Here is an 11,076-nt window from a genome sequence, read left to right as displayed (position 1 = left end):
ATTTCTTATTTCATCCATGTTTTCAATTATTAGACTAAATTTGACAATAAATATTTAGAAGATATATTTTTTGCAGCTTTTAGTTTTTAATATTAATTTACAATATGGTCACCCAACACATAACAATACAAACATTACAAATGCACAGCTGCATTTGTAAGACCATGGCCCAAATCGTTAATGTAGATGGTAAACAGTATAGGTCCTAAAATGGACCCTTGTGGAACCCCTCTAGAAATGTCCATAAAACTTGAGGTTTGACAGCCATATTGAACACACTGTTTACGGCCAGTCAGATAATTTAGAAAACAACCCATGGCCTGTTCAGTAAACCCTATGTCCAAAAGCCTTTGACACAAAATCCCATGATCAACCGTGTCAAAGGCTTTACTGTAGACAGATCTATAAAGAGGGCAGCACAATAGTCCCTGGCATCAAGAGCTTCAATGATATCATTTAGGACCTTCAGGGAGGCAGTAACTGTACCATGTTGTTTTCTAAAACAGACTGGTAAGGTGATAGAATATTCTTTGAATCCAAGTACTGCTTAATCTGTTCATTTATAATCTTTTCAAAAATCTTTGCTAAAATACACAATTTGAAACTGGGTCTATAATTATTTAGAGCTGTCGGATCACCACCTTTTAGTAAAGGCAAAACAAAAGCTGATTTCCATGTCAGGGATACAGTTCTGTTGAATCGACAAATTAAAAATATGTCACGGGTTCAGCTATGGTGTCAGCTGCTAAAAGTAGGAAGTATAGGGGGAGATTATCAGGTCCAGCTGATTCTTTTAATATCTAGATGTTTAAGCTCTCTATAAACGTCACTGATAGACAGTTTAGAGAAAGCAAATGTCTGACCAGAAGTTGAGTTTCTGAAAGTATGGCCAATAGGCACAAGAGTTTTAAAAGTGTCCTTTGACATGAGGTTAGAAGCAGCAAAATGTTTATTAAAACAGTTTAACATCTCCACCTTATCTGACACTGGCCCAGAGTCAGTCATTAACTGAGAGGGAAGATCTGAGTAAGAGTTGCCAGAGATAGATTTAATCATTTTCCAAAATTTGCATGGATCCTTTAAATTATTTTTAGTTTCAGTTGCAAAATACGAACTCTTTGCCTTTTTGATCAGTGCAGTACATTTATTTTAAAACTGGCGAAAATTGCTTTTGTCCAAAGCTAGTCCCTGTCATGTAGGAGGGTCTTTAATTCAGAAGTGAACCAAGGACTAACTCGAGTTTTTACTCTAAACATTTTAAAAGCGTCATGTTTGTCAAAAAAAAATGCCTAAAACTATCATAAAAATAAAGCCATGCACAATTAACATTGTCAATTAAAAAGATACGTTCCCCATTAAAATGATAGAGTAGCCCAGATTTACATGTACTCAATAACACATTTACACACACAGATAGTTGAAAGAAAAGGTTTATTTTATCATATTATTTTAACTAAAAAAATGTTATTTTTATTAACAACCTAGTCAAAACAAGTAAAAGAAAGTATACTAAAATTATGTTGTCAAAATATAATACAAAAACCAAGGCTTTAGAGCATCATTTTGAAAACATTGTTTAGAAATACACAATAAACTAAAACAAATTAAAAAATTAAATATAAAATTGTGTTCAATAATAAGATTGACAATCATTTGTAAAATAAATGCAAGTCCGTAGTTATTCTGTAACTTTACTGTATTTTTGTGTATTTTTCTGTATTGTTTAATTATTGGCCTTTAAAGAGAATGAGCTTAGTCAGTTTCTGATGAACAGACTCTTTTTTAAGCTGTGAGGTGTGTAATCTGGCAACATGTTTCTGCCTGATGGTGTAGGAACTGTTCACCAGGAGTAGGATGAGGTCAAAGTAATGGTTGTCCATGCCATATTGAGACTCCACTATATGTTTTCCGAGGCACAATGGATTGATATCCCCACATTCATTTTCTTACATAGACCAACACTGTGTGTCGGGAGCAGACATTTGTTGCATTGGTAATGTTCATGAAAAGCCTGATGCCTTTTTCTGCTGCAGTTAAAAGATGTACTACACCTTGTGAGGGTGTAACAAGCCCACCTTTATTTTTCATTTGAAGCAGCTGAAACAAATCATCATAGTGAGGTTGGACAGCATTGGAGACCAAAGATGATTTACACACATCACAACACACCTCATTTACAATCTGACGCACCACAAAACCTGCAATGTATGTTATGATGTTCACAGGAAACGGAGCATGTTTTGGTGAGATCCTTGTGCTGTACATGTGGTCGATGTTGTTGTTCATAAAAGTAGACTCAGCTGCTTCGTGTGGCATGACATCACTGACCCGGAGACACTGTGTGCTGTCCATGGAGACAACATTTCCAGCCGAAGATGGTGATACCCCGCCCGCTGTGCACAATCATGTTACGGAAGATTGCCATGAACTGATGACAGCTTGGGTTGTTGTTAAATCCACCTGCATAATCACACATACTAAATATCACTAGGTCTGTTAACAATATGTTTCATAAATCATAGCCCAAAAGTACACTTGAAATTGAAAGCAAATTATAACTTACCTGCTTTGCGTACTGCACTGAAGAACAGCTCCAAGTGATTTTGGCTCAACTTGTAAGTTAACAAGAAACTTTGGTTGGCTAGAACTTCTGGTAACAATCTGAACAAACTCTCTATGTTGACAATGAAGCCAAACACACCCAATTACCTGTAAACATAAATCATTATTTATCAGTTCAGCTTGTTCTTTTGAAATTCACAGTGCACAAAAATAGCAGTGACCTGAAAGCATGTCTGTAAAATAGTTTCCTCAGTTTATTGTTATTTACATTCTGTGGGACATGATCAATGTGCGGTTAATACCGGAATAAATTTAGATAGATAAAAATATTACTACATGTGAAAAATAAAAATATTTACTGTTACAGAGCTTTAGTAAGCAATCCACAAAGCAAATGACAGGGTATTTTCTTTTTTTTTTCTTTCTTTTGCTTAATAAATTTAGATAAATAACAATGTGTCTGTTGTGTAAATATTACACACTTACTGTTACAAAACATTAGTAAGCAATAAGGAGGCAAATCAACACTTCTGTCTTTACTTTAATGGCACACCTTGACTCCACAGAAATACAAAAAACACAAAAAGTTTAAGTTCACCCTCCAGCAGTGGGAGATTTCATGTAGTTCACAATTTATTTTGATCCATTTTTTGTCTGTACTAATTCTGAACATAAACGCAATGCTAAACATAGCCCTCTTATTTAAAAGAAAAAAAAACTTACCGATGAAATGTTATGAGGTCCGAACATTTTCCACTACAATTGATGCAAGCGAACGCTGCACAGTGACAGGGCATTGCGGGCCTGTGTTCAATGGTTGAATGACTGTGTCAAGATGGAGTCGCATTTAGCATACCCAAAGTCATGTGATAGCCCCTCTAGTAAATATCCCTCATTGGTATTTACAATCTTCAATAAAGTCAGCCAAAAACCTAAACATTTTAAAAGGGGTTATCTGCGGAATCAAAGTGGGCGTGTCACAAGAGTGGGCGTATCTAAACCATAAACACTGTGGGCTACGAGGCGTACATGACGGTATCCTCAGACCCTGCTTGAACTCTTTACAGCCTGACCCTGACCCCAACACTAAGGTTAACCAGGAGAAATGTGACCCAAGTAGGGTTCTCCAGAAAAAGTGGTGCCAAACAGTAACGCCCCCTTTTTTTTTTACTTGTCCAGTCAGGTGTGTTCCTTTAACAAAGTCCGTCAAATCAGGTGTGTCGCTTTAGAATCGCCTTTCCTTGTGACACGCCCACTGGTCCACACTCGTCCGCAGAGACCCCTACTTGAAATATTTAGGTTGCAAACTTAAATACTAGCAAGTTAAACATTTAGCTAGCTAAATTAAATATTTAGCTAGCTGCCTAAATATTTAAGTTGCAACCTAAATATTTAGCTCAAAACTAAATATTTAAGTCACAAGTTAAATATTTAGCGTGTTAAATAAATATTTAATTTGTAAGTTAAATATTTAGTTTATAAACTATGACATTTATAAGTGCATGAATCATATGGTGAAATGCTGACTTTGAAAAATAAACCTGTTCTTTTTTTCTTATAAAAGGCTAAATAAAACAAAAGTACCCAAAAACCAAACAAAGTCTTGTAAAACTATACTTTGTTTATTTATTGATTAGTTATTATAAGTACGACTACGACCTCACTTCCACCGAAGCGCAAATTGCTGCTAAACAAACCCAAACAACTGCGCTAATCAACATGCTAACAATTTGAAGCTAATTCTCACCAGAAGGACTGTTTACTTACTGACAGATTTCTCCTTCGGCACCTTCAGGCTGGCTTTCTGTCGTGACTCCAACGCTGGATAACAACTGAACACGAAGCTGGTCGATTTCAGAAAACAGCTGCTCTCCACAGGAAGCCATCATGTCATGTATGTATTGTTTGACAGGAGGCTAACGCGTTAGCATTGGTGGTCAGCACAGAGTGGAAATCTCGCGGGCTAAACGCAGCTGATAAATAAGCTTGCAAAATGCATATTGGATGTTTTTAATTACAATCATCGGTAAAAACTTTTAATATGTAGCTGCCACCATGGCAGTTATCAAATTTCATAATTATTTTTCATAATTTATTTAAGGAGTTAATATAAGTTATGTGGATACTTCATCGATTTTAACTGTGACATATTTTTTATTGTTAAGTTGCTATAAAGAGATGTCAAGAAAACAAATATCTACAAGTTTTGTTTACCTGGCAAGTTTTTGGCAAGTCCCAAATTAAATTTGAATTAAAGTGTGATTTAGTATAGAAGCCCATTTCCGCCATCCTGATAAAAAAATAAAACTTGTATCTCATAATTATGACTTAGCTATCTCATTATTATGAGATAGTATCTCATAATAATGAGATAGCTAAGTCATAATTATGAGATAGTATCTCATAATAATGAGATAGCTAAGTCATAATTATGAGATAGTATCTCATAATAATGAGATAGCTAAGTCATAATTATGAGATACAAGTTTTATTTATTTTTTTATCAGGGTGGCGGAAATGGGCTTCCAAAATTTAGCATTTAGAGTAAAATATATTTGCACACTTTTTAGTGGCATTGGTCTCCTCAGCCCTATTTGAACTGCATTTAAATGTAAATAATTGTTCTCCAACATCTTGATCTTATACGAATGACTACAGGGGGTGTATAAATAAAAAAGAATATGATGTAAAATGTTAAATATGTTACTGAACAGTTTTACTGCACAGACCAACACTGCTTTATTGTATGTATATAGTCAGAGTTGGCTGTACTGTTTCAGTAATATACTCTCTGACTCTGTTCTTGAGTAATTTCAATCTGTGTCCGGATATAAAAACAAAAGAATTTGGACCAGTTTGCACCTCACTCCTGTAAGGTAATAACTTTGTTTTCCCTTGATAGTGTTAGGATAAATTCCCATTAGCACCCTCTGTGGGCCTCAGTAATGAGACCTTCTACCTGAACTTGCTGCTACTTGTCTGAGGTGTCTGTGTGTGTGTGTCTGTGGCGTTTTCAGAAAAGGTGTGTGTGTGTTTGATTTCCTGTGGTTAGAGTCCACAAGAAGGAAAAAAAATGAATGTCTATTGTTTCTGTTAACCATATGTGGAGGAAACTTTTAAGCGTGATTTTGAAGATGAATGTCTGTAATGATGATCCTGGCCAACATGTGTTTTAGAGCTCTGTGAGATGCTGTAATCTTTCATCTTCCTGATAGCAGATCGGTTTACTGTACTTTTGACTAATATCAGCTGCTTAAAGCCCTTAAACAAGAGCATGGCTTTAAATAAATGTGACATCTCGGAGAATCTGCACACATGTCCTCATCAAAAACTGCTTAAAAGTCGGCTTCAGTTTCTCTGTTCCAACATGTGGCCGTCATGTCGCTTCATTTTTATATGAAAAATCTGTTAAACGTTAGGTCATCCAGAGGCTTCACCTTTGAGAGTTGCTGGCAGGCATGCTGTGTGTGTTTGCAGAGGCACTGACGTCTTTCTCTGACAGTGTGAAGGCCCAGTTAGAGTGTGTGTGAGCCAGGATCTGAAGAGGAGAGGTTCGTGCCCCTGACCTGACCCTGAATGTTTCCTAATGTGCAGATTTACCAAAGCTCTCCTTTTTCTCCTGAGTGCCTCTGACAGGCTGCTTCCGTGGTAATGACTCTTAATTTAGCCGTAATTGCTATCTTTTCAGTGACGAAGAGCAGTCACTTCACTCAAGCTGAAAACAATCCTAGTATGTGAAAGACCACAGGTTGCCAGGGGTCCTTTTTCTCCTCTTCCAGAAAGCCCGGGATCCCCGCTGTTCCTTTCGCCTGAGAGAGATTTCCGTCGAGTGTGGGGCCCTAACCTGAGGAGACAGAGTGCAACGAGTCATGTGCGTGTCTCGGGACGAGTGTTTGTGCTGGGCAGGAGGAGGGTAGGCAGGGGAAGTGAGGGGGGCTGCAGGGTCAGAGGAAAGAAAAAGGGGCTATGGGTGGAGGGAGGGGGGACCGTTGCAGGTGAGGAGGATTAGCTGCAGCTAGAGGCCCAAAGAAACTAAATACAGATCTGTCAACCTAATCCTCACAAATAGAAAACAGAGCTGCCCTCCCTTCCACATAGTTTAGCACATCCACCTCCTGCTCCTTTGCCCACCACCCCCAACTCTAAACACACACACACACACTTTCTACCTTAGGGTCTCCTGCTTTTCTGGTTCTCATCAGCTTTTGAACTTGCTAAACACGTCTTTATGGATGTGCTGCCTGCCTCTGTAATATTTATTCAGTCAGCTAAAATGGGTCCTACAGATCCCCCTCTGATCGACAGGTTAACATAGTCTTGAGTGATGAAAACAAGAGCCTAAAGAGTCAGGGTCCCTCTCTGCACACACAGGAATCTTAATGGGACCTCTGCCCAGAGCTGCATGGAACGGGCTCGACCTTTATCAGGCCCACACACCTCAGTAATGGATTCTGATAAGTTTGCGGCTGCTGGGCTTGGTGCTGATGACACGGGCGACAGTGGCTGAGTGATAGCATCCTGCAATGGATAAGCACAAGTAAGCTGTGCATTAAGGAGAGCTCAACAGAAATGGCATCGCTGACTGTCAGCAGCAGCAGCGGCGATAACTGATGGGTCTGTCTGGACTGCTGAGAGCGATATATCAGATCCAAGCTTCTCCGGTGTTCCCAAGTGCCATATCCAGTTGCAGACAAACATTGGGCTGACAGGACATAGCTCATATACGGGCGAAAGTAGGTAGTGAGTGACAGCAGATAGACCTGCAAGGTGCAGCTTTTTTAAATTACTGTGAGCTGCTTTCCAAAAAGTCCTCACTGGTCATTTTGTATAAAGACAAGCACAACTGACGTGTTTTTTTTCTCTTCCTTTTTACTGTGTGAATGCTGATTCTGCAGCCACTCTATTGTTTCCTTTTAAAGTCCATATGTTTTCTTTGCAATCTATGTATTTCTGCATATCTTGTGCTAATTTAACCAATTAATGATTCAGCTCATTCAGGAGATGGGTACTCTGTAACTTTTATTTTTGTGATTATAGTACTTTTCAAAATATGTAACTTTACAAGTATCTTAAGATTACTTCAGATCCAACAAAATACAATATTTTGTTTCAAATCTGCTTCAGTCTAACATATTCATTTTTGCTTTATTAAACTATGCTTAGTTTTTAGCTACTGTTCTGCTACTTTTGGCTTTTTGCTAGCCTTTTGCTACTTATAGCTTTTAGCAGCCATTCTGCTACTATTAGCTTCTAGCCAGCTTTTTGATATTTTTACTGGCATTTCTCTACTTTTAACTTTCCGTTAGACTTTTGTTACGTTTAGCTTTTTAACTAACTCTTTGCTTACTTTAGCAGCTAGTATCTTTGCTTCACTTAGCGTTAAGCTAGACTTTTGTTTCTATGAGCTTCTAGCTAGTTTATTGATATTTTAGCTGGCCATTTTGTGTTTCTTTTTAACCAGACTTTTGTTTTTCAGCTGGTGTTTTGCTTCTTTTAGCATTTAGCTGGCCTTGATTTTTTTTTATTATTATTTTCTTAACTTAGAGATATTTTAGCTGGCCTATTAGATTTTTTAGCTTTTAGAAAGCCTTTTGCTACTTTTAGTTTGTGTTTTGCATCATTTAGCTTTAACAGCTGGTTTTACCTTATTAGCACATTTTAGCCAATCCCTCCAGCACTCAGCACACACACTGTATTTGCACAGAAATGTCAGTTTTCTAGTTTGAAATGTTTCATTTTTTATAACAAATGTAACAGATTCAAACTGAATCCAGATTTTTTTTAAACAAAAATGGAATCAAAGGCAAAACCCTAATGGGCTCCGTAAAGTGAACTCCTTTTTAAAGCAGTTTTTTTTTAATTCCCACCCCCTCGCTTTCTTTCTTTCCTTCGTCTCACAGCTGTGTTTCATATGTCCGTGAGGCCCTTGGATGTGTGAGACACCAGAAGGGGAACATTTGCAATGGCTCAGCTCCACCTGGTTGGGCTGTTTTAACAGGCCGTCAGTCTGCGCATTGCACACACTGAGGTTAGGACTAAAACGTGGACAGAACCAGACAGACGGGGATAGTGATGGAGGTATGAGGAGACATGTCTCTGCCTTGCGTTCCCGCTTCATTTTAGGGTCGCTTTAAGAAACTGGACATTACAGTTTCTGCTTGGTCAGAGCTTCTCTCTCTCAAACCTCATCTGCCTTTCCTGCATCCACTGATCTTCAAAGGACCGCTGCCTGCTGCTCTCTGAGGCAACACATGAAATAAATATTAATACGACCTCTGACCACATGCTTTGAGCTCCCAAACAGAGTTAACCAAGCGGGCAGGAAGAGCACCGACTCTCACGGTAGATAAAAAGGAAGGAAAGAAGAGAATACAATATGAAGAGCAGATGACAGCGTTACAGGGGTGTGAAAAGAGTTTCCAGAGCTGTTTTTATTGTGCTGCTGTGTGGTCCCCTTCAGAGCTTTGTATCTTGCTCCAACCTGTTAGAGTGCAGAGGAAAGTGAGGAGTGGGAAGAAACAGTTCAAGTGCTTCAGGCCAAATGCTCAGTTTACTTAGATTTAAAAAAAAAATGCAGGAACACCAAACAAGTAGAAGCAAGTGACCATGCACCGATATGGTCTAACAGCTTGCAGAAGTGCTGTGAGTTTTTTTTTTCTTTAATAAACCACGTGTCTGCACAGGTGTGCAACACTGTGAGCCTCTGAAAAATCCTTCCTGTCCCGACACACTCCAGGAAAAATTGCAGCCGTGCTGTTTTTGCAGCTTTACCCCCACACGTGCGTCCACGGCGGAACTTTCAAACATTGTTTGTTCTAGCTTTCCGGCTTTAATTCCCCTCCTCGTCAAAGAGCCGCCCCCTTCAGCGCCGCTCGCCGAGCCCAGCCTCAAGCCTGTGCCTACCATTAGTGGGACAGCCACCAGGCCCCCGCAGGCCGGAACAAAAGGGAGACTGTTTCTTTTGTGCTGTCCAGGACCGCTCACCCCTCTCAGGGCGCAAACGAAGCTGATGGCAGAGAGGTTGGAGCACCTGGTGGCATTGTGACTGCCAGCAACCTTACAACAAGAACGCAGAAGAAATCAGGCAGTGAGAGGAACAAAAAAAAAAAAGGCAAGGAAAGATTTATAGTCATAAGGATGCTTTTATGTTGGAAACGGCTGTATTATAAACACCTGTGGCCATTAGCAGGATCTGTCTAGAAATGTTTATATGTTACCAAAAAGCCTGTTAAAAGCTAAAAGAGGAATTGATCTACAGAATAAGCAGCGAGGAGTGCTACGGCTTTGAAAGAAAAGAAGACACACCACATTAAAAGGATAGTCTGGGGATTTTTGAAATGATGTTCTGTCTCATAGTCACTAACCATGACTTCAGTCATATAGCATGGAGTCTGTTATTTGCAGATGATGTGGTCCTGTTGGCATCACCGTGTCGTGATCTTCAGCTCTCACTGGAGCGGTTCACAGCTGGTATGAGGATCAGCACCGCCAAATCTGTATCCATGGGCTTGAGTTGGAAGAGAGTGGACTGCGCGCTCCGGGTTAAGGGTGAGGTTCTGCCTCATGTGGAGGAGTTGAAGTATAGGTTCTGTTCATGGGTGAGGGAAAAATGATGTGAGACTGAGAATCTCCGATGATGCACATAATCACAAGTCCAAGTGTCACACAGGGTAAACACAAAAACATGCATTATCTGCAGCCCTCGTTCACTAAAATGGCATACCATTAATGTATTAAAAATATGCAGTAGGCACACTTCGTGATATTGTAGATCATTCGGGAATACATTTTTAAATGCAAGTACTTACATTTACTCAAGTAAAACGTTAATGTGGTACTTTTACTAGAGTACATTTTTGTTTGTTTATCTGTACTTTTATTTAAGTAGTGTTTGAGTGCTTTCTCCACCACTGTCTAAGAGTGAGTTGATGCCACCAACATTACTTGGCTGAGAGAGGCTGATTGGCTAAAACCATTGTGCTGTTCTAGTGGGAGTTCAGTAAAATGATCAACATTCTACTGTACCTTTCGATATTGATGACATGTCTATTGTGATATATTGTTGTTGTTGTATTTCCCAGCTCTAGAACATCACTTCAAAAATTCGACTATCCCTTTAAACGAGCAGGAAGGCGAGCTAAAACCTCAAATGCCATGCTCTGCCTCCTGTTCTCTTCTGTTTGCAGTATATCTGTGTGGCAGGCTTTCCTTGCTGTGCTAAGTCTAAAGTTTTTATTGCCGTAAAAAAATCCCATGGCGCACCAGAGCCCTGACAGTTGCAGTCACTCCTGGACTGTGTGAAATCTCCCCGCTTGTGTCAATGCGCACAAGAAGGTCGTGAGCGATCAAATAGAGTGTGGAATGGTGGTGAATGTGTGTGTGTGTGTGTGATTGTGTGTGTGTGTGTGTGTGTGTGTGTGGTGGGGGGGGGTATGAGGAAGTGAAGGTGAATCGTCCTGTGCTCTGTCTGTGCAACACTGCAAAACTTTAGCTGTAGAGACAAATCTTTAAAGT

General features: G+C 39.4%; 1 protein-coding gene across 1 annotated transcript in view; it reads right to left on the bottom strand.

The window, feature by feature from the left end:
• Window positions 1-4,452, bottom strand: part of spo11 (SPO11 initiator of meiotic double stranded breaks) — a 14,571-nt gene extending 10,119 nt beyond the window's left edge. Inside the window, exon 1 of the mRNA XM_014010550.1 lies at window positions 4,330-4,452. Within this exon, the coding sequence (XP_013866004.1) occupies window positions 4,330-4,451 (122 nt within the window). The 5' untranslated portion in view covers window position 4,452. The remainder of the gene's footprint in view (window positions 1-4,329) is intronic.
• Window positions 4,453-11,076: the final 6,624 nt, after the last annotated feature.

Source organism: Austrofundulus limnaeus, unplaced genomic scaffold (assembly GCF_001266775.1).
Source record: "Austrofundulus limnaeus strain Quisiro unplaced genomic scaffold, Austrofundulus_limnaeus-1.0 Scaffold70, whole genome shotgun sequence".
NCBI lineage: Eukaryota > Metazoa > Chordata > Actinopteri > Cyprinodontiformes > Rivulidae > Austrofundulus > Austrofundulus limnaeus.
The sequence above is the reverse complement of the archived record's forward strand: the minus strand, read 5'-3'. Positions and strand labels throughout refer to the sequence as shown.